Source organism: Misgurnus anguillicaudatus, chromosome 6 (assembly GCF_027580225.2).
Source record: "Misgurnus anguillicaudatus chromosome 6, ASM2758022v2, whole genome shotgun sequence".
NCBI lineage: Eukaryota > Metazoa > Chordata > Actinopteri > Cypriniformes > Cobitidae > Misgurnus > Misgurnus anguillicaudatus.
This window is the reverse complement of record NC_073342.2, coordinates 21,973,717-21,998,060: the sequence shown is the minus strand read 5'-3', so window position 1 is coordinate 21,998,060 and position 24,344 is coordinate 21,973,717. Positions and strand designations below refer to the sequence as shown.

Genomic DNA, 24,344 nt, shown 5'->3' with positions numbered 1-24,344 from the left:
TGCAAACCACCAGTTTTGGAAACCCTGTCCTACGTAATGAACTTCAGTGGGTTTCGTACATTTGTGACCATGGACCACAAAATCAGTCTCAAGTCGCACGTATATTTATAGTGATAGCCAACAATACATTGTATGGGTCAAAATTATCTTACATTTTCTATTGTAAATCAAAACTTTATTTTTGCGAGTGGATGCAGTTGCTAAAGACTTCATTTGGACAACTTTAGAGAAGATTTTCTCAATATTTCGATTTTTTTTTCATATTCCAGATCTCGGCCAAATATTGTCCTATCCTAACAAACCATTGAATGCTTATTTACTCATTTTCGGATGATGTATAAATCTCAGTTTAAAAAAAAAGACCCTTATGACCGGGGTCACATTTTTTAGTGTTGTCCAAATTCGGAGCTAACAACTTAATTCCTTACATTTGTTTATCATTTTATACCCTTAATGGAATATTCCATTTTCTTAAAAGAAAAATTCAGATAATTTCCTCACCACCATGTCATCCAAAATGTTGATGTCTTTCTTTGATCAGTCGAGAAGAAATTATGTTTTTTGAGGAAAACATTGCAGGATTTTTCTCATTTTAATGGACTTTAATAGACACCAACAATTAATACTTAACACGCAACAGTTTTTTTCGGCGGAGTTTCAAAGGACTATAAACAATCCCAAACGAGGCATAAGGGTCTTATCTAGCAAAACGATTGTCATTTTTGACAATAAAAATAACAAATATACACTTTTAAAGCACAACTTCTCGTCTAGATCCGGTCCAGCGCGACCTAACGTAAATGCGTAGTGACGTAGGGAGGTCACGTGTTACATATATAAAACGCACATTTGCGGACCATTGTAAACAATAAACTGACACAAAGACATTAATTAGTATCAGTTGACATACAACAACGTAGGAACGGTCCTCTTTCAACACACTTGTAAACAAACACTGGGGCGGAGTTTTGCGTTCGTCTTCTGTGACCTCTTGATGTCATGACATATTGCGTGGGGTCACGCTGGCGCATCACGACCGGATCTAGACGAGAAGTTGTGCTTTAAAAGTGTATATTTGTTATTTTTATTGTCAAAAAGCAGCAACTTTAAGGCAAGTGCATTGAAATTTTTGACATGGTGCTGTATGGTTAAAGGTGCAGTGTGTATTTTTTTTAAAAGGATCTCTTGACAGAAACGCAAAATAATATTCAAAACTATATTATCAGGAGTGTATAAAGACCTTTCATAATGAACCGTTATGTGTTTATTACCTTAGAATGAGACCTTTTTATCTACATACACCGAGGGTCACCATACATGGAAGTCGCCATTTTGGCCCACCATGTTTCTACAGAAGCCCTTAACAGACAATTTTTTTCTAAGTTGTCTCCAACGATGACATTTTTTGTTTGTCCGGTGGCGGCTACCGTAGGCCCTCTATGCGTTTCAAAAGTGAGGGGTGAGCAGTGGACTGAGCCGTTGGTTGCAATTTGCAACCTCACCACTAGATGCCGCTAAAATTTACACTGTGCACCTTTAATTCCAGCACTGATGTTATTTACTATTGGCCACATCGTGATGCGTCGGGTAGCACAAATGTCTTTTGCTACATATTTCACAGCAATTGAAATAAACATGCAGACAATGCTTTACTTATTGAATGCTTGTGACGTTGCAGTTGCTTATAAAATCATTAGTACATTAATATTCTTGATGAGAATAACACAATCATCCTATAATTTCTTTTTAAATCTCTCTATCCCAAATGCAGAAATACAATAAAAAATATTTCAACCGTATTACGAAAAAATACCAACACAACCTGCTTCATCCACCAATCAGATTTTTCTTATGGCCAAGTGTTGAAAGCAACAGATGACTAGACAGCTGCAAGATACATATAAAACATTCATGGTCTTACAATGAAGCATTGGTCCAAAACCCACAGTCAAGTTTCAGTCAAATGAGTGCAGCTGGCATCATGCCACAATGACATTAAAAAATAAAGATACTATACAATGTTTTTAATAGAAGTATAGTTTGTGCAGGATTAATCCTGGTATCACGTACTCCTTTGGTTGCTCCTCGGTTTCACTTGGCACTTGGGTCGCCAGGAGAACCCTCGACGGTAGAAGAACCAGCACCGCTTTTAGTAACTTCCTCTGAGAACCAAAAAAATACATGTGTTAAGACAGTAGAGCCAGAATGTCATTCGCCATAACATTTTCAATAGGCTTTATGCCCAGCTGCACTACTTCCTGAACTTCAGCCAACTCCTTGTTTTCTGTCTGCCATTATTGGACAAACTGATTAATCCAGGTGTGTGTGATTATTGTTGTTGTGACTACTGAGGTCAGGCACACCTGGATTAATCAGTTTGTCCAATAATGGCAGACAGGAAACAAGGAGCTGGCTGAAGTTCAGGAAGTAGTGCAGCTGGGCATAAAGCCTAGCCTGGGTGCCAGCCGATCTTAGCCCCGCCCACCACATTTGAAAAACGGGGAAGATCGGTCTGGGGATTCACCGTTGAGGAGCTACTATGATAATACCAAAACCGGCCGACGAATCAAATTGTGAGGGCGGGCTTTATACGATGATGGACAGATGATCAACAGTAACGTATCAACCACGTCACCAAAGAGCGCGTGTGTTCAATCTGTTTACAATGAAATGGCTGCCGCTGGTGAATTCAGATGTGTGGATTCTGACATTGAGTCTGTTCTAAATTTAGATCGACAAACAAACCTCTGTCTTTTTTCTCCAGAGTCTCCTCTGCTGCGGTTTTATCAGCCCTGAAGAAGATCCGAGCGCTGCTCAGAGAGAAATACAGCAGCTCAAACTCCTGCAGAGAAAAAAAAGATGCATTTACTTGAGATTTTATGTAAATACTTCAATAATTTGCATGTTTAAAGGAAAACACCACCGTTCTTCAATATTTTACTATGTTTTTACCTCAACTTAGATTAATTAATACATACCTATCTTTTTCCAATGTGTGCACTTCATCTATGTACATTCTTGAATGTGTTAGCATTTAGCCTAGCCCCATTCATTCCTATGGCTCCAAACAAAAGTTTTATTTTGTGCCACCATACTTACTCGTGTAACTACTCATGTAACAGTCTTTAAATAGGGAAAACACGGAAGTGTTTGGTGGTTTCTAAATTCATCCGTGTTTGGATCCTAAGGAAAGAATGGGACTAAGCTAAATGCTAACACATTTACGAGACGCTTTACAAAGATTAAAAGTGCACGCATTGAAAAATTGAGGTAAGAACATAGTATAATATTGAAAAACTGAATTTTTTTCCCCTTTAACTTAAAAAATATGTATTTTTTGGTAAATAAGGTAAAAGTCTGGTAATTTTAATAGGTACACAAAACCTGTTAATTTTCTTAGTGTTCTGATATATTAATAGTGCCAAAGAATGCATTGATACAATCTGTTTGATTGGCTATTTCTCAGAGCGGCTCATTTCAGTAGCTCTGTGTGTGTGCAAACAGACCTTATGTTTGAGCCTGTATCAGACAAAAATACAGATTTTGAGGAATAATTCATTATTTGGAGATTGTTAATAGACGTTTCTGAGTGGCAAGTTTGCATTTTTTCAGTATGAACCTGCAAAACGTAGCTAAAAAGTCAATAGTAGAACTTCAGCCTAAATACTAACACATATAGCATTAACTAGCATATGGCGCTAACTCAGCAGTCACAACTTCGTACTTAATATAATGTTGTAACTCCTCATGTAACAGTCTTTAAATAGGGAAAACATGGAAGTGTTTGGTGGCTTCTAAATTCATCCCTGTTCTGGATCCTAAGGAATGAATGGGGCTACGACATTCACGACGCGCTGTACAATGATTAAGTGCACGCATTGAAAAAAGATAGGTATGTATTAAAAGTTGAAATAAGAACATACTAAAATATTGAAAAACGGTGGTGTTTTCCTTTAAATAACAAAGAAACAAGTGTGTTTGAAGTTCATGATAGGTCATTACCATGTACAGATTTATTATTATTTATCTATGCCTATGTAAATACAGTTTTACATTCTACATCCTTTAAAGTGTTATGTAATGGGCACATGACATGCAGATTAAACAAATTAAATATATAATTGTTGTGTTGTATTTAGATTTTTTATTTAAAATTATTTATTTACATTATATGATTTAATTGTAAGTAATTGTTTTCATCAACTCGCTAACCCCCTGCAAACCACCAGTTTGGGAAACCCTGTCCTACGTAATGAACTTCAGTGGGTTTCGTACATTTGTGACCATGGACCACAAAATCAGTCTCAAGTCGCACGTATATTTATAGTGATAGCCAACAATACATTGTATGGGTCAAAATTATCTTACATTTTCTATTGTAAATCAAAACTTTATTTTTGCGAGTGGATGCAGTTGCTAAAGACTTCATTTGGACAACTTTAGAGAAGATTTTCTCAATATTTCGATTTTTTTTTCATATTCCAGATCTCGGCCAAATATTGTCCTATCCTAACAAACCATTGAATGCTTATTTACTCATTTTCGGATGATGTATAAATCTCAGTTTAAAAAAAAAGACCCTTATGACCGGGGTCACATTTTTTAGTGTTGTCCAAATTCGGAGCTAACAACTTAATTCCTTACATTTGTTTATCATTTTATACCCTTAATGGAATATTCCATTTTCTTAAAAGAAAAATTCAGATAATTTCCTCACCACCATGTCATCCAAAATGTTGATGTCTTTCTTTGTTCAGTCGAGAAGAAATTATGTTTTTTGGGGAAAACATTGCAGGATTTTTCTCATTTTAATGGACTTTAATAGACACCAACAATTAACACTTAACACGTAACAGTTTTTTTCAACGGAGTTTCAAAGGACTATAAACAATCCCAAACGAGGCATAAGGGTCTTATCTAGCAAAACGATTGTCATTTTTGACAATAAAAATAACAAATATACACTTTTAAAGCACAACTTCTCGTCTAGATCCGGTCCAGCGCAACCTAACGTAAATGCGTAGTGACGTAGGGAGGTCACGTGTTACATATATAAAACGCACATTTGCGGACCATTGTAAACAATAAACTGACACAAAGACATTAATTAGTATCAGTTGACATACAACAACGTAGGAACGGTCCTCTTTCAACAGACTCGTAAACAAACACTGGGGCGGAGTTTTGCGTTCGTCCTCTGTGACCCCTTGACGTCATGACATATTGCGTCGGGTCATGCTGGCGCATCACGACCGGATCTAGACGAGAAGTTGTGCTTTGAGGGTGTATATTTGTTGTTTTTGTTGTCAAAGATGACGGTCGTTTTGCTAGATAAGAACCTTATGCCTTGTTTGGGATTGTTCACAGTCCTTTGAAACTCTCTCGTTGAAAAAAACTGTCACGTGTTGAGCCAAGTGCCAACTGTTGGTGTCCATCAAAATCCATCAAAATGAGAAAAATCCTGCAATGTTTTCCTCAAAAAACATAATTTCTTCTCGACTGAGCAAGGAGGGACGTCATCATTTTGGATGACGTGGTGGTGGGTAGATTATCTGGATTTTTCTTTTAAGAGAATGGAATATTCCTTTAACGCAGTGTAGTTTCATTAAAATCCTGTTTCTTGTAGCAAAAAGCACATTTCCACAGCTGCTCTCGATGCTATACTATTTAAAACATTACTCTTTTTTATTTAAATATCTAGCACTGAATGCACCACGGCTCTTTGTTCTAATGCATCAGGATCTTCTTGACCAACAACAGACCTGCAGATATATATCCAGTCTCTTCTGTGTCAGGTTCATAGTCTGCAAGAGCTTCTCATCCTGGCTGGTGGACTGAACGTTCTGCTCCTTCACCACTGCATTCATTTCCTTCTTGTACTTTTCTCTGACAGCCTGGAACCAGTGCAGCGAGTCGAACTCCTGATACTGGTCTAGAAGCTTCAAGATGTAGGCAACCCCTAGAAGACAATTACAGTGTTGTTCAGAACAGCTGCAATAAAAACACCATTAGGAGATAAAAGCTTAACACGCACCCATAGCAAAACCATCATCTGTGAAGGCGGCTCCTTCCTTATTCTTCTTATTCAGTTTCTCCTTGCAGCTGATGGAGTGCTCCACAAAATTTACTGTCTGGGTGGGAGATACAAGATGGAGGTTAAGCGATTTGCAGCTGACAAACGACATCAGACTAAAGACTTGCAGACTAACCAGAGGAGGAACAATCATGTAGAAGTTCCTCAAGTGCATGTTCTTGGCGCTACGAAACTCTGGTGCGAAAACCCCAACAAGCTTCTTGAAGTACTCGGTGCCTTCGGCAGAACTGCTGGTCAGGTCACTGAGCACAGAGTCCAGTTGACTGAAAAAAACAAACAGATGTGAAGGAACCTTTGAAATTTGAAATCCTACCTCACAATGACAGATTTAAAGATGTTGGGGAAGTGATATTACAGTCCCACTCAGAGGTACCTTGCAGATTTTTGTGTTTCCTCTGAGAGGCCTTCTTCTTTCACAAGTTCTTCAAAGTTCACAATATCTTCTAGATCAGGAACAAACCTGGAATACATTTCAATGTAAATATCTCTGGAGCTACCATATGAATTCCAAAAAAAGCCTAAAGGGGCGCTTTCCAGGACAGGGCTTAAGACTAAAATGCTTGTTTGAGTTGTCCTTACTAAAAGCGGCTTGCAGTGACATATCTTAAGATATATCAGTGCCATTGTCTTGTCTCAAGATGCACATCAATGGTTTTTTTGTAAGGTATGTTGGTAAAAACTACTTAAAGGGGACATATCATGAAAATCTGACTTTTTCCATGTTTAAGTGCTATAATTGGGTAATAAATATTACCCCATAATTTACTCACCCTCAAGCCATCCTCGATGTATATGATGATCTTTTTTTAGACAAACACAATCGGAGTTATATTAGAAAATGTCCTGGCTGTTCCAAGCATTATAATGGTAGTAAATGGTGCTTCTGATTTAAAGCCCAAAAACGTGCATCCATCCTTCACAGAAGTAATCCACGCAGCTTCAGGGGGTTAATAAAGGCCTTCTGAGGGCAATTGATGCAATTTTGTAAGAAAAATGTCAATATTGTCAGACTTTTTTCATGTTTAAGTGTTATAATTCGTTCCCCAGTACTTGTATCAACCTAAAAAAAAAAAAGTGAACAAGATCAACCCATTAACTCAGCCTTGACAAACCATTCCCTGCAAGCATGCGAAAAAATAGGTCATGAAAATTTAGCTTCCCTTGCGATGCCAGAAAGGGACACCACCGCCCCCCAATCCGCACCATCCAACCACGGCACTGCCATTTAGTGCAGAGATCAGCTCATTTGCATTTTAAAGCACATTTTTGCTCACACTGACAAAGTGTCAATTGTAACATGTTATAATAAATTATTTATATGGTATTTTGGGGTAAAACGTCACATATGTACTCTGGGGACACCAAAGATTTATTTGACATCTTAAAAAAGTTTTAAAGCAGTGCCGTGCTTGAATAGTGCAGATTAAGGGGTGGTATTATCCCCTTCTGACATCACAAGGGGAGCCAAATTTCAATGACCTTTTTTCACATGCTTGCAGAGAATGGTTTACCAAAATTAAGTTACTGGGTTGTTCTTTTTCATGTTTTCTAGGTTAATAGAAGCACTAGGGACCCAATTATAGGACTTTAACATCGAAAAAAGTCAGGTTTTTTTATGATACGACCCCTTTAATATCCTAATGATTTTTTTGCATAAAAATGATAATTTTAACCCATACAATGTATTGTTGGCTATTGCTACAAATATACCCGTGCTACTTATGACTGGTTTTGTGATCCAGGGTCACAAATAATAGTTTGTTTTAGTACTTCAAAGCAATCGCTAACCTGATAGCACTACTGCAACAGTGCAGACCCCCTGAACGAATCATCCGTACGTAACCCATTGCGTTGCCTGGAAAAAACAAAATTATTATTTAGATTAAAAATGAACGAACAAAAAAACAAACTAATGAACAAAAATATATTAGGGATTTGAAATTAATTTTATTTTTTATGGTATCCACAAACAACAACTAAATGTTGTAAAGCTGAAAGCCAAAGATTCAGAATCAGATTTAATAATAATATTAATAATAATAAATAGATTTTAAACTTAGCTGTTAATTTGATAATCTGTTTTTTTTTTAGTATTTGTTTAAGGCTAGTACAAATTATGAATGGCCATTAACTTACTTTAGTAGTTAAATTGAAATAGAAAATAGGAAAGTTCAATCCAAATTTTCTATTTGTATTAAACTTATTTTTAAAGATTTTTTTTTATCATTTGTGACCCTGTCTGTGAAATTCAGACTAAACTTTTATATCTAAATATGAGATTAGGAGCAACAAAGTTTGATTTTATTTGATTTTTATTTTAATCTTTGACATGCCCATCAGTCAATATTAAAGATATCAAGGTTATATTTTCACAAAATGTTCCTTACATTATATAGGATGAATTTATTTTTAAAATCCAGCTGGGTTTTCACAGACAGGGTCACATGCCTCCGAGTGATATATTATTTTAACACTTCGAAAAAATAAAATACAGTTATGGTAAAATTTGTTTCTGGGCTGAGAGGCAAAACATTTATCTTGATTCAGTTGTGTTGAACAGAAAAAACAAAGGTTCAAACAAACATTACCGATTTGACTGATCAGCTGTCTAAACTGATCGAGGTAGCTCTGACCATCTGGAGTTAGACCCAACTTCCTGATGCCACGGTTGAACTTTTCCGCTCTGTCGAAAGGATACTACATACAAAAGATATTATGCATTATAAAAGCATTTCACATTTGATAAAGTTTGCATCATTGATCATTATTGTCCTGCAAGGTACCTTTTGGTCCGTCTGGTCCTTGGTTTCCCTGAAGAAGCGGATGTCTTTGATGAGCCTGGATTTGATATGTTCATCATACATGAACTGACTGAAAATGTAGAACTTCTTGCGAAGGAACTGATATGTAAAGTTGACCTGCAGAGCAAAAATTTGCATCAGTGTGACCTCATCACACCATGATGATACGTTGTGTTCATGATACCAGTCCCATGTGTGCGAATGGAGTTGGCAATGTGTCGGATGTTAATGGTGTTCAAGTGCTTGTTGTTGCTGGTCTTCTCTATGAAGATCTACAAAACAAACTCTTTGTTAAACAAACAGTGCGGACAAATCGGTTTAATGGTAAGGGTTGTTAAGATTGTAGAGGTAGCGGGAGACAAAGACGTGGATGTTCCTCATAATCTCAAGAACATCAAGTCCCTACAAGACACAAGTTTAAAATACAATGTCACATTCAACTGAACGGTTGTTGACTTTTTGGACTAAATGTTGAGATTACTTACCTGTTCTAGAGTTTGGCTGGGTAGATGAGCCTCGGTCATGACCAAACCGTAGCGTTGTGTGGCGAGGTTCCTCATCTCACTGTACGTGGCCCAGTCATGAAGAGCCACAGTTGTCAGGTTGTAAAACGTTTTGTCTAGATAATGTGTCACATAGGCTGCAAGACATACATTTATATTTTTGCATATGGCAGACACTTTTGGCACAGTGTGTTCCCTTGGTTCAAACTTTTTTATTTGTGCTGCTAACGCAATGCTTTACCATTAAGCTACTTTATATAGTAGCTCAAATCTTAAAGGGATAGTTCACCCAAAAATAAAAATTACCTCATGATTTATTCTCAACCCATCCTTGATGTATAACATGATTTTTTTCAGATAAAAACAATCAGAGTTATTAGAAAAGGCTGTTCCAAGCTTTATAATGGTAGTAAATGGTGCTTCTGATGGTGACGAGATGTAGTAGCATAGTGACGAATGCGGAAGTGTTGATGCAGGAAATGGAAATCTAAAACGGGCATTTTTTAAAAATGTTGTAGGAGTTCGATATCAGACAAGAGGATATGGAGTTTTTACCTATTCTTACGCTCTCGCAGCGGTCGCTAACGATAGCTTGTTTTAAAGGGGACATTTCACAAGACTTTTTTAATATATAAAATAAATCTTTGGTTTCTCCAGAGTACATATGTGAAGTTTTACCTTAAAATACCTCATACAGTTGTGTTCAAAATTATTCAACCCCAACTGAAATTGATTGTTTTGGCCGGTTTGACATTGATTTTGATCATTCAGTCATCCTGCTTACAATTACATCAAAGAGGCATGTGTAGGTCAGACAAATATAACATAACATTTATAATGAAATAACCACAAATGTCTTTTCTGTGCTCACATCATTATCAGTTTTATTCAACCCCCAAGTGACATGCAATCTTAGTACTTAGTACAACATCCTTTTACAGTTAAAACAGCTTTTAAACGTGAAGCATAGCTTGACACAAGTGTCTTGCAGCGATCTACGGGTATCTTCGCCCATTCATCATGGGCAAAAGCCTCCAGTTCAGTCACATTCTTAGGCTTGCACACCGCAAATGCTTTCTTTAAGTCCCACCAGAGGTTCTCAATCGGATTTAAGTCTGGTGACTGCGATGGCCACTTCAAAATGTTCCAGCCTTTTTTCTGCAACCATGCTCTAGTGGATTTGGAGGTATGCTTGGGATCATTGTTCTGTTGAAAGGTCCAACGTCTCCCAAGCCTCAGGTTTGTGACGGACTGCAACACATTGTCATCCAATATCTCCTGGTACTGAAGAGAATTCATGGTACCTTGCACACGCTGAAGTTTCCCTGTACCTGCAGAAGCAAAACAGCCCCAAAGCATGATTGACCCCCCACCATGCTTCACAGTAGGCAAGGTGTTCTTTTCTTCATAGGCCTTGTTTTTCCTCCTCCAAACATAGCGTTGATCCATGGGCCCAAACAGTTCTAATTTTCCACAGAACACTATCCCAAAACTTCTGTGGTTTGTCCACATGACTTTTGGCATACTGCAGTCAACTCTTCTTATTCTTTGGAGACAGCAAGGGGGTGCGCCTGGGAGTTCTGGCATGGAGGCCTTCAGTACGCAGGGTGCGCCGTATTGTCTGAGCAGAAACTTCAGTACCCACATCTGACAAATCTTTTCTCAGTTCCTCAGCAGTCACACGGGGACTTTTTTCCACTCTACGCTTCAGATGGCGCACAGCAGTCGCAGTTAGCATCTTTTTTCTGCCACGACCAGGAAGCGTTTCAACAGTGCCCTTTGCCTTGAATTTGCGAATGATGCTTCCTAAGGTGTCTCTTGGTATGTTTAACATCTTTGCAATCTTCTTATAGCCATTGCCCTTCCTGTAAAGATTAATCACCTCTTCTCTTGTCTTCCTGGACCATTCTTTTGACTTCACCATGTTTGTAACCACACCAGTAAATGTTTAGAAGGAGTTGAGTATCACAGTCATTTTAAAGCTGCCTAATTGGTGCTTATTAGGCTTTATTGCTGTTCCCTGACATCCATAGGTGTTTTCAATCAGGTATTTCAATCAGGTATTGAAAACACTTCAATGAACCTCTGTTCTTCAGAGTGGTAGTTCTTTAAGGGGTTGAATAATTGTGTCAATGAAGAATTCACAAAAGAAACATTTACTACTATATTACAAAACCAATTGATGTTATTTTAGTTGCATATGGTTCTTTAAGAAGTCATTGTAGGATTTCATTCTGAATACAATTACAAATGTACACTAAATTCCCTAAAACCCTTAACAGCATTGGGGGGTTGAATAATTTTGAACACAACTGTAGATCCTTTTTTATAGCATGTTAAAATTGCCACTTTGTAGGTGTGAGCAAAAATGTGCCGTTTTTAGGTGTGTCGTTTTAAATGCTAATGAGCTGATCTCTGCACTAAATGGCAGTGCCGTGGTTGGATAGTGCAGATTAAGGGGCGTTATTATCCCCTTCTGACATCACAAAGGGAGCCAAATTTCAATGACCTATTTTTCACATGCTTGCAGGGAATGGTTTACCAAAACTAAGTTACTGAGTTGATCTTTTTCACATTTTATAGGTTGATAGAAGCACTGGGGAGCCAATTATAGCACTTATGAAAAAGTCAGATTTTTATGATGTGTCCCCTTTAAATATTGACATATTTCTTACAAAATCGCATCGATTGCCCTCAAAAAGGCTTTATTAACCCCCTGAAGCCATGTGGACTACTTCTGTGAAGGATGAATGCACATTTTTGGGCTTTAAATCAGAAGCACCATTTACTACCATTATAATGCTTGGAACAGCCAGGACTTTTCTAATATAACTCCTGTTGTGTTCGTCTGAAAAAAGATCATCATATACATCGATGATGGCTTGAGGGTACGCAAATCATGGGGTAATTTTCATTTTTGGGGTGAACTATACCTTTTATATCTGACCTCAAAACATGTAAACATAAAGCTGTTTTCACAACCCATCCGACTTCCACACTGTAATGTACTTCCAAGTAAAGCAAAAAATTTAATGCAAAAAGGAACGGAAGAATGAGAGACGCAAGAATTGATCGTTATAAATGTGTGAAGTTAATTAAATATTTAAGTTATATAGCGAGAACCTACCTTTAATGTCGATAAACCTATTAAAGAAGCGTATGGGTTTGAGAGTGAAAAAGTGAGCCAGGTCCTTCATGCCAACTTTAAAAGGGTTTCGATCATCCAGTTTAAGGTGCGTGTGCACAGACAGACGCAGGTCTTTCTCAATCTCCTTACACAGCTTGTCTAGCAGGTGCTAATGAATAGGCAACATGTAAATCAATAGAGCACTCATTTAAATCAATCCGCATTTACAGAAAGAAAGAGACTGTCTTCTTACCTCATTGAGGATTTCCATGATCTCAATGTCGTAAGACGCCAGCAGCTGATCACATGACTCCAAGTGTTTGGCATGCAACATGGTGGGTACGCAGTCTCTAAGTGCACTAAACATGTACTAGAGAAAGCAGGAAAATACATTAAATGTCAATTTTAATTTTATAGAAATAAGTTTATTTCTAGTTAGGACTTATTAAAAATCAAACTTTCATAAGCAAACCTGATCATTTCGATAGCAAGTTATCAGATAACCAATACTATAATTGTATTGAAAATATGCAGAAACAAACCGAAATTATTTTGTACCCAAATAATTATTATATTATTACAGTACAGCCATAAAAATTCTATAAAATAGAAATGCTATTTATGCCATTAAATTTACAAACTACAAATTTAAGAAAAAATTGTCCCTTTGGTCAAACCAATTATCTTTCTAAAAAAAAAAGTGTATAAAATTTGTGTGTTGTCGAGATTTGTTTTACGTGTATTCGGGCCGCATCCACTGCGTTGTCATACACATCATCCAGATAGATGGGGAACACTGTACGATGCCAATAGAGGAAACTGCAGTCGCACTGCACTTTTACTCTGAAGAGAGAGAGAGAATATCCCATAATGCACTTGCAACACAACTGACCACAAAAATTACACAGCGAGAAGCTACTATTGCTAAAGATTTAGAGCTAAATTCATTGACAAACATGTCAGTTCTCACCGCTTTCGAAGTTCACTGATCAAGTCCAGCTTCTTGAGAACAAGCTGTAGAGGCAGAAGCTCCTCGTCCTTGAATGTTTTCTATGTAAAATGTTAAATATATGAAGAGTTTGGTTCCAAAACGCAATAAACGCCATTTTTGAAAAAAATGAGTTACTGCCAAAATCAGTATTATATCAGGTCAGTAGTTAAAAGTAAATAATTAATTTTACGCAAAATCCAATACCCGCCGTGATATTCTGTCATCTTTTCTCTCTTTTTTCCCAAAATGCGACAAACGCCACAGCTCCTTTTTTACAGAATGCAATAAATCCATTTCTGATATTACAGCGGACCATTCACGCAATGTAAACAAACATGGCGGCGCACTGAGTACACGGAGTCCTAGTTTTCCTCATCTACTTTGTACTTCGTGATCAACAAACAAAACAAAATAATACTTTAATAGCATTGCCAAACCTGTGATGGTTTTCTGTGACGGGGAACAAACGCAAGCCATCAACAGCTAATAATTTCCGCGAGGGGCACTCGGTTGCTTGTTCTCCCGACAGCATCAAGCTTCTCATGCTAAAACATTGTGTTCTTAATATAACAAAGTAAGTGTTTTGGTTAATGCCATTAATGTTTATTTTTAATCATTGTATACCACTAGTCAACTAAATAAATATAAAATGGTAAAGATGAATGCACATTTATACATTGATTTAATAGATTTATAGCATTTTGAAATAAAAAACTGTCATGGATTTATTGCATTTTGTGGAAAAAAGAATTCATTTTTATAATAAATCTTTGAAAATCAAGTTATGGATTTGAATTTTTTATGTTTTTATAACCTAAAGATGCTATGTAAAAGTTTGTAACAGAAAATACTGTTTTTTTATCTTGTCACTTTCTTGGTATAGAAAACACGTTTTTACCGAAATTTGTCAAAATGGATTTATTGCGTTTTGGAACCAAACTCTTCATATATATATATATTTAATATATAATATATTATGTTTTTTTGTTGTGATTAGATTTAAAAGCACACGGATTAAATCAGAGTCCCCGTCACTCACCATCTGAGTGCCAACGCTGAGAGCCAGAGACACTATAAGCCTCCTCTCCTTGGTGCTGGGCCCATTCAGAGTGTTTTCAGCCAGAACCAATGCAGAGAGAACATCCAGTCTCTGCTCACTGTACTTCTTATCTGAAATCACTCTTTTCTGAAGACAACATCATGAGGATATAACATGGAGGTCAGCATCACTTGTAATAACACAGGTGTACTGTGGTGACAGACACATATCACATGCAGTAGAGGCATTGGTATGAAGTCTGTCTGGTCTGCAGCGCAAGTAATGGATGTTTTGATGCATCAATACCTTAGCGATGGAAATAGAGGTCAGAGCTTGAGACTGTAGATGCTGCGTGATGTGAGACACGGAGTCTGCAACGACCATTGACCGCCGGTGAAAAGTGTGCTCAACAGCCTGTGCATGATAAACACTGGTTATAAACAATGTGTGCTATAAGGCATGTCAATGATAAACACTGCTTACAAACACTGTGCGCTTTATAGCCTGAGCTTGATATACACTGTGTGGTTCAAAGCCTGTGCATGATAAACATTGCTTATGAACACTGTACACTTCAAAGCCTGTGCATGATAAACACTACTTATGAGCACTGTGTGCTCCCTAGCCAGGCAGTGAGCATTATAAACACTGCTTATGAACATTGTACACTTTAAAACCTGTGTATGATAAACAATGCTTATAAACACTGTGCGTTTCAAAGTCTGTGCATGAAAAACACTGCACGCTTTAAAACCTGTGCATGATAAACACTACTTATAAACACTGTGTGCTTCATAGCCAGTGAGCATTATAAACATTTCTTATGAACACTGTACACTTCAAAGCCTGTGCATGATAAATACTGCACGCTTCAAAGCCTGTGCATGAAAAAGCCTGTGCATGATAAACACTGCTTATAAACACTGTGCGCTTCAAAGCCTGTGCATTATAAACACTGCTAATGAACATTGTGAACTTCAAAACCTGTGTATGATAAACACTGCTTAAAAACACCATGCGCTTCAAAGCCTGTGCATGATAAAAACTGCTTATAAACACTAAGCGTTTCAAAGCCTGTGCATGATAAACACTGTGTGCTTCAAAGCCTGTGCATGATAAACACTTCTTATGAACACTGTACACTTAAAAACCTGTGCATGATAAACACTGCTTACAAACACTATGCGCTTCAAAGCCTGTGCATGATAAACACAGCTTACAAACACTGTGACCTTCAAGGCCTGTGCATTATGAAAACTGCTTATGAACACTGTACACTTTAAAACCTGTGCTAAAAACTGCTTATAAACAATGTGTGCTATAAAGCATGTGAATGATAAACACTGCTTACAAACACTGTGTGCTTTATAGCCTGAGCTTGATAAACAGTGTGTGGTTCAAAGCCTGTGCATGATAAACACTACTCATAAACACTGTGTGCTCCATAGCCAGTGAGCATTATAAACACTTCTTATGAACATTGTACATTTCAAAGCTATGCATGATAAACACTGCTTATAAACACTGCGCTTCAATGCCTGTGCAAGATAAACACTGCGCGCTTCACAGCCTGTGCATGAAAAACACAGCACGCTTTAAAGCCTGTGCATGATAAACACTACTCATAAACACTGTGTGCTCCATAGCCAGTGAGCATTATAAACACTTCTTATGAACATTGTACATTTCAAAGCAATGCATGATAAACACTGCTTATAAACACTGTGCGCTTCAATGCCTGTGCAAGATAAACACTGCGCTTCACAGCCTGTGCATGAAAAACACTGCACGCTTTAAAGCCTGTGCATGATAAACACTACTTATGAGCACTGTGTGCTCCCTAGCCAGGCAGTGAGCATTATAAACACTGCTTATGAACATTGTACACTTTAAAACCTGTGTATGATAAACAATGCTTATAAACACTGTGCGTTTCAAAGCCTGTGCATGAAAAACACTGCACGCTTTAAAGCCTGTGCATGATAAACACTACTTATAAACACTGTGTGCTTCATAGCCAGTGGGCATTATAAACATTTCTTATGAACACTGTACACTTCAAAGACTGTGCATGATAAATACTGCGCGCTTCAAAGCCTGTGCATGAAAAAGCCTGTGCATGATAAACACAGCTTATAAACACTGTGACCTTCAAAGCCTGTGCATTATAAACACTGCTTATGAACATTGTACACTTCAAAACCTGTGTATAATAAACCCTGCATATAAACACCATGCGCTTCAAAGCCTGTGCATGATAAACACTGCTTATAAACACTAAGCGCTTCAAAGCCTGTGCATGATAAACACTGTGTGCTTCAAAGCCTGTGCATGATAAACACTTCTTATGAACATTGTACACTTCAAAACCTGTGCATGATAAACACTGCTTATAAACACTATGCGCTTCAAAGCCTGTGCATGATAAACACAGCTTATAAACACTGTGACCTTCAAAGCCTGTGCATTATGAAAACTGCTTATGAACACTGTACACTTTAAAACCTGTGCATGATAAACACTGCTTATAAACACTGTGTGCTTCATAGCCAGTGAGCATTATAAACATTTCTTATGAACACTGTACACTTCAAAGCCTGTGCATGAAAAATACTGCGCGCTTCAAAGCCTGTGCATGATAAACACTGCTTATAAACACTGTGCGCTTCAAAGCCTGTGCATTATAAACACTGAGAATTGTGTCTCAAAACCTGTGTATGATAAACACTGCTTATAAACACCATGAGCTTCAAAGCATGTGCATGATAAACACTGCTGCTTATAAACACTGTGCGCTTCAAAGCCTGTGCATTATAAACACTGAGAATTGTGTCTCAAAACCTGTGTATGATAAACACAGCTTATAAACACTATGCGCTTTAAAGCCTGTGCATGATAAACACTGCTGCTTATAAACACTGTGCGCTTCAAAGCCTGTGCATTATAAACACTGAGAATTGTGTCTCAAAACCTGTGTATGATAAACACAGCTTATAAACACTATGCGCTTTAAAGCCTGTGCATGATAAACACTGCTGCTTATAAACACTGTGCGCTTCAAAGCCTATGCATTATAAACACTGAGAATTGTGTCTCAAAACCTGTGTATGATAAACACTGCTTATAAACACCATGCGCTTCAAAGCCTGTGCATTATAAACACTGCTGCTTATAAACACTGTGCGCTTCAAAGCTTCTGACAATTCTCATCAACTCACTTTTAACAGCTCCACCAATCGGCATAGGGCCTTCACAGAGGTCTTGGTCATCGGCCGCTGCATTGACATGTACATGTTCATGGTTGTCTTGATGATGGTGCTGATGCTGTAAGCATACAGGATTCCCTAAAGAGAAAAAGACATCTATTTATGCATTTGGCAGACTCACAGTGTATTTAAAGTATCAAGTTATCAGTATGCCTGCTCCCTGGAAATTAAACACCCAATCATTCTCTGTCGAAAAATGTAAATGTTTATATGTACCTGTACAAATACATTGCACCTATTGCTCAAGTCTTCAAACTGCTTGTCCGGTTTTGTTTCTTTAGATAATATGGACTCCATCTTCATCATCCAAGAGGTCACAAAGATGTAGTAAGATTGCATGTACCTGCACAATGACACATCGGAATGTTCAAACTACAAGCCAATATCTGGTACTCTTTAATTTGTCCAAACGTTTTAAAGCTTTATTGTAAAAGAAATAAAAGCTAATACATCTTACTTTATTAGCATCTGTGCTTTTTGCTGTAAGTATGCATCTCTGTTGCTGATGATGGTTTGGAGGCTTTTCTTATCCATCAGTTTGGCAGCCGCAGGAACTTTGTTCGTCAAAAACGTGTCAGGAAACCAGACGATGTTTGCTACCAATGTCACTGCGGGCACCTGGCGGACAGAGTAAAACTATGAGACTTAAAAATAATAACTAACAAAGCACATATTTAGTATACAAGCAAGTATGCTTACCTTTTTACACACGTCCAGCAGGGATTTGTACATCTTCTTGTCGACAGTCCTGAAGATATGGAAGTGAAGCACGAAGAGACAGCAAATGCCTGCGTACTTGTCCCTCTGATCGATCTCAGACGGTTCCCCTATAAGACACGTAACACGATAAAGGCCCACTTTCCATAATAATAACTACAACAATGATAGATGTGTTCCTATAGCAGCTCATTTGTTAAAGCATTGTGTTAGCAGCATAAAAGGTTGTGGGTTTGATTCTCAAGGAATGCACATACTGATAAAAATGTATATGAATGTATGAAAGCATCTGCCAAATGCAAAAAGTTGTGTATATTTAAAATGTATATGTTGGATAAAACATCTGCTAAATCACTAAATTGTTGTAATTCATGTTCTTTGATAAAAGAATGACTACTAACCAAGCCTTGACTCAACATTGGTAAAAATGGTTCTTATATTACAGGCAAACTCCTCAGCAAAGGCACTGTTTTTAGAGACAGACACTCCCTCTCCTGGATTATCAAACCTCTGCTCCACACAAGCCTATATGGAAAGTAACAAGAGTAAACTTAAAGCTGATATTATGACAATATTTCAACATAAAAACCACATTTAACTGCCTAGTTTAATTCCTGTAGATTTATATATTTCAACTTTCAGATGAGGTACAGATATCAATTTAAAATAATTGCCCCCCTAAGACTTGTTTTGTGGTCCAGGGATACATAGGTTTACTTCTCTTATCATCAGATTTAAAGGAAAACACCACAGTTTTGCAATATTTTACTATGTTCTTACCTCAACTTAGATGAATTAATACATACCTATCTTTTTTAATGCGTGCAATTTTAATCTTTGTACAGTGTTTCTTGAATGTGTTAGCATTTAGCCTAGCCCCATTCATTCCTATTACTCCAAACAAAAGTTTTATTTTGTGTCACCATACTTACTCGTGTAACTACTCATGTAACAGTCTTTAAATAGGGAAAACATGAAAGTGTTTGGTGGCTTCTAAATTCATCCCTGTTTGGATCCTAAGGAATGTATGGGGCTAGGCTAAATGCTAACACATTTATGACACGCTGTACAATGATTAAGTTCGCGCATTGAATAAAGATAGGCATGTATTAATTAATCTAAGTTGAGGTAAGAACACAGTAAAATATTGAAACAGGGTGGTGTTTTCCTTTAAGGATCAGAACTAATGCCTGTCTACACATTATCCCTTACATGCCTAAGGTCGGTTTTTCACGTTTCTCATGCCCTCACTAGCTGAATAAGGAAATGTAGGTCCAGACCTGAAAGATCATGCTGTCCAACAACTGCCCCTCCAGCTTAAGTAAGAGCTTCTCAAATGGCTTCAGTTTCTCCTCTGGGATGGCGAACTTGGCTGGGTTATGATGGACAGATTTCAGTAACCTGCAAAAAAAAAAAAAAAACACAGGTACGCGATCAGCAAACAGGAAGAACATCCCTGATGGTCTTCATTTGGTCTCTTCATTTAGTTTTAGCGACTAGTAAAACATTTTGAAGACTCTGGCCACCTTTTGTACATCTTCCAGTGATCCTTCAGCGTGGCGTGGTTCTCCATGATCTCATCCAGCGTGATGAGGATCACCAGAAGTTCACCCAGATGCTCATACACTGTCTGAATAAAGACACAGGGCCGCCATTAACACAAGAAAACATGGATGAATGTAAGATCACATGACAAAGAAAGTTACCTGAAAGTGTACGCCTGTGGACTCAATGATTTTTGTCGCATTCCTAGAGGTTGAGAAATTAAAACATTACACAGAGTCCTAACTACAGCCAACACAGCAACACATTAAGCATCAACATTACAATGAACAGTTCAATAACACAGTCTGTATTTTAGCCTCTCACTTGTTGCTGTTGTATAAAGCAGCCAATTGGTGGACCATATTGACCACCACCTCAAAGCAACGGGAGACAAAGCAAGAAAGCTCCTGTAAAAACAAAAAATCCATGTCATTGAGGGCTCTGTCATGTCTCGAATGCAACAAGAAAATCGAAATAAAATCTGTTCAATATCAAACCTGCAAGAAGGAAATGAAGCGACCCATCTGAATTTGAGTCTCTCCTTCCACCACACTAGTATCAGACACTGCAATCCAAAAAATGTCATGATAAAAGTTATTTAAGGATACTTTTTAGGGCTGGATAACAACTAATTGCAACTAATTGTTTGCAGAATAATGGTACATTCACACGGGGTGAAAGCGTTAACGCTTGACGGAAGGCTTGCCTGAAGCGTGGCCAACAGCCAATCACAGTGGCCGCAACACATGCTTCTTGCATAAAACACATTCAAGCACTTTCAATGACCTGTATCTATGCATGTATATTTTCAAAAACTTGAATTATTTTCCCCAGATTCACAAGCTTTCAAGGATTTCATGGTCCCACTAAATCTCGGAGGATTAAATTAAGTCCCGCCGCCCAAATTTTCTGTAATATCTTGCTTCACTCAAAAATACACATTATGAAGAAAAAAATGGCGATAATTTTATGCAAACAGAAATTATTACCTCCTTCACCATAATACAACAAGCCATTATAGAACTTTGTTTCGGCCTGAAAGTAGAAATCACAAAACAAATGTCAATTAACATAGGTATTAAATAACTACCTTTATATAATATTATATAATTGATCTATTCACCAACGTACCTCATACTTTAGTTTTTTGACCTCACAGCACAATGCTGCATAAACTGTGATGACTTTGTTAAGCACCTGATAAAAAAAAACAAATAGGGGTAAAGTACCTTAATATATGCAAATATATATATATATATATATATATATATATATATATATATATATATATATATATATATATATATATATATATATATATATATATATATATATATATATATATATATATATATATTTATACAACAGTTCTTTCTGGTTCTCGAATCTGATTGGCTAAGAGCTATGCGATATTGTGCTAATATCGGCACTGTAACCGCTTCACCTTTCGTATCATTCCGCCACCTAGTGAATGGAGGTCCTAAGCAGGCTCATCTCTGAATGGAAAAACACAGACGCGCTGTTTTGAATCACTCTCCGTGTATCTCATTAGTTTACTAGCTCATAAATCAGTCTGTGAATCCCCAATCGGAAGTTATTATTGGATGTTACGTTAAAGTTAATGGGAGAAATGTCTTGTCACATCGTGTGGACAATTAACACTTAGAAAGAGGAATATAAACACTCGTTTTTTTCTGGAGCTATATCTCATCAGAACGCGAAAACACCGTGAAACTGCAGGTAAGCACCGCAGCTTTTAAATGTGGACATTGATCATTTACTTTATTGTGACGTGACTATTAAAACATGTTAGGAGATATCGCCACTGATATATTTATAAGCAGCATGCAAAAACATCTCTCTGACACTTATAAAAAAACGTTTTATATAGTACTGACAAGAACAAAGTTTAATAATAATAATCGAGTGCTCGTATCACGTTAAGAATAAATGAGAAAGCAATAGTAGCGTTATACAAGTATAGTTTTATTAACTTTTACCTCGCGCCAAAACAATAACAACACAAAAGACACTAAATATGAATTAAAAAACAAGTAATAGTTTGATCATGACACCAAATACTGCTGATTTGATCTCATTTTGACGATCATAAACAAACAAGGCCAACATGAGAGCCAGGGTATTTCTTTCAGAAATGTAGCCCAGAGAGGGCGGTGGTCAGCGGGGCGAGTGAACACTGATGTCCGCTCATGCTTTGGTTCTCATTCGTACCGAATCTCACTAAGCAAACGTTCAAACAGGCGCTATCTTTACTAATCGACTGCAGATTTAAATATAATACAGATACATTCTCGACTGAACTAATCTTAAAACTACACTTTGTGACCAAGAAACGGTAATATAAAGTAACGGCTTTTCCGTCCATTGAGTTTTTTTGAGTTTCAAAGCAGCCGAAAGTTTTACCTGTCATTCTGGCCGCCCTCAAATCCGTGGCGGAAGAAGTAGTTCTCAAACAAAGAGGCTTTTAAAATAACTCCGTTGTTGTTTTCTAGTTTTCGTTTTTCAAACGTGTGCCGTCGAACTGTTGTATAAAAGCAATATCGCTCTCGGAGTCGTGCGATATAGCTCTATATCATCACGGCTGTGACTGCCTACGGCCTCGTGCCTCTGGCCTAATCACAGCCGTGATGATATAGAGCTATATCACACTCCTACTCGAGCGATATTGGTTAAATATATATATATATATATATATATATATATATATATATATATATATATATATATATATATATATATATATATATATATATATATATATATATATATATATATATATATATATATATATATATAAAATGCAAAATTACAGTGGCAAGTGATTTTCCATAAAAATGTTAATATTTGGTCAACTTTTCCTTTAAAATAGTTGTCGAGCATTATTTTTCAAATCTTTGTTATACCTTATTTTCAGTTTTGATGAGCTCCAGTAGTGAGGACTGTTCATATGGTAGGAGCTGTATAAAACAACAAAGACTGAAAGAGTTATACTTCACAGCCAAACAGCGGATGAATGCAATTCAACAAGAAAGAATGTCTAATAATGCAATACCTTTAAAGCAATAGGATCCAGAGTAAAGTCCCATACATCTCCGACAGACTCATCTAACGCTTCCTCGATGCCCTGGAGCTGAGTGGCGTAGTCCTCTAGAAACTTCTCATAGCTTTTAAGCTGCACTTCTGTGTGAATTTCTGGCAAGGAAGGAAGCAGACGCAAAAAGTCAACACCAAACCAGCGATTTGTCCTTCCTTATTTGGACAGATAAAACATAATGTATGCATATATTTGTATCTTTATCTGTACACATATTAGTTACCTCTACATTACTTATAGTTATTACAAGTTGCCCTGGAATGCTTGAATCTGATTATTCCCAGATAACAACCGCCTGGAAACTAATAACACAGCCTCATCCGGGTACTGCGAGTCGCCTTGACAGGTGCAATTTATACGTTATTGCATATAAATATGCATAATTTATATTGTGCACATATGAGATTAGTTTTTAGAAATCAATAAACCAAATCCAAAATGTTATGCACAATGTGTGCATTAATATTAAACCTTGAAATTACCTTGCAATTAAAAAACATTCACTTCCGGTATACCGTTATATAAGCAAGCAAATTAAAATCTGGCTGCCCACTAATAATGCACTAATCAAATTACTTTCTAAGATTGTGCAGAAAACGAAATTCAATCTATTAATGCAATGTGTAAACACGTTCAAATGAAAGTGAAAGACTTGCTTATTAACGAAATTATTTGTACGATCAATAAAGCTCAAAAACATTAAATCTAATCAGAGTGCTTGAACTTGATCACTTTCCCTGGTCATCTGACTTCTTGCTAACATTACACAGCTAGTCACAGGTTTTTTAAAGCCGTCACATCAAAAACAAATCCAGCAAACCGATGGCGCGCGTTACTCACTTTGCGATCCATCATCAAAGCGATCAAACTCCCAATCAGGAGATAATGAATCCACTGCCATACTGAAATAAACAACACACACAGTGCTAGCAGAAAACTGCCATTAGCTCACTGTGTTTGCATCTCATTGGGAAAATCTCTCACACACACACAAGCACAGACAGAGAGGGGAGGGTTGGTTGTGCTGCTGTGCTGAAAGTCACATGATTTGCACGCGAACTTCCTGTCTACAGCCTTGCGCAGACGAATCAGCATATGACATCAAAGTACCGCGAGAGCGATTCGAGCTCTGTGCGTTATGAACTT

At 37.2% G+C, this 24,344-nt stretch overlaps 1 protein-coding gene across 1 annotated transcript; it reads right to left on the bottom strand.

Annotated features, from left to right (window-relative positions):
• Positions 1-1,826: 1,826 nt before the first annotated feature.
• On the bottom strand, positions 1,827-24,210 carry washc4 (WASH complex subunit 4). Its single transcript, XM_073868774.1, has 33 exons — positions 24,039-24,210; positions 23,157-23,296; positions 23,008-23,061; positions 21,215-21,280; positions 21,073-21,118; positions 20,581-20,648; positions 20,408-20,490; positions 20,245-20,287; positions 20,065-20,168; positions 19,819-19,939; positions 18,940-19,063; positions 18,521-18,648; positions 18,279-18,439; positions 18,038-18,164; positions 17,774-17,899; positions 14,862-14,969; positions 14,556-14,702; positions 13,496-13,575; positions 13,263-13,368; positions 12,779-12,895; positions 12,526-12,694; positions 9,381-9,535; positions 9,225-9,297; positions 9,064-9,169; positions 8,878-9,013; positions 8,683-8,791; positions 7,883-7,949; positions 6,468-6,554; positions 6,210-6,357; positions 6,035-6,131; positions 5,763-5,959; positions 2,746-2,842; positions 1,827-2,162 (listed from the first exon to the last, which is right to left on the bottom strand). Exons 1-33 carry the CDS (start codon positions 24,097-24,099, stop codon positions 2,092-2,094), a joined length of 3,522 nt encoding a protein of 1,173 aa, XP_073724875.1. The 5' UTR covers positions 24,100-24,210; the 3' UTR covers positions 1,827-2,091.
• Between the last annotated feature and the right edge of the window lie 134 nt (positions 24,211-24,344).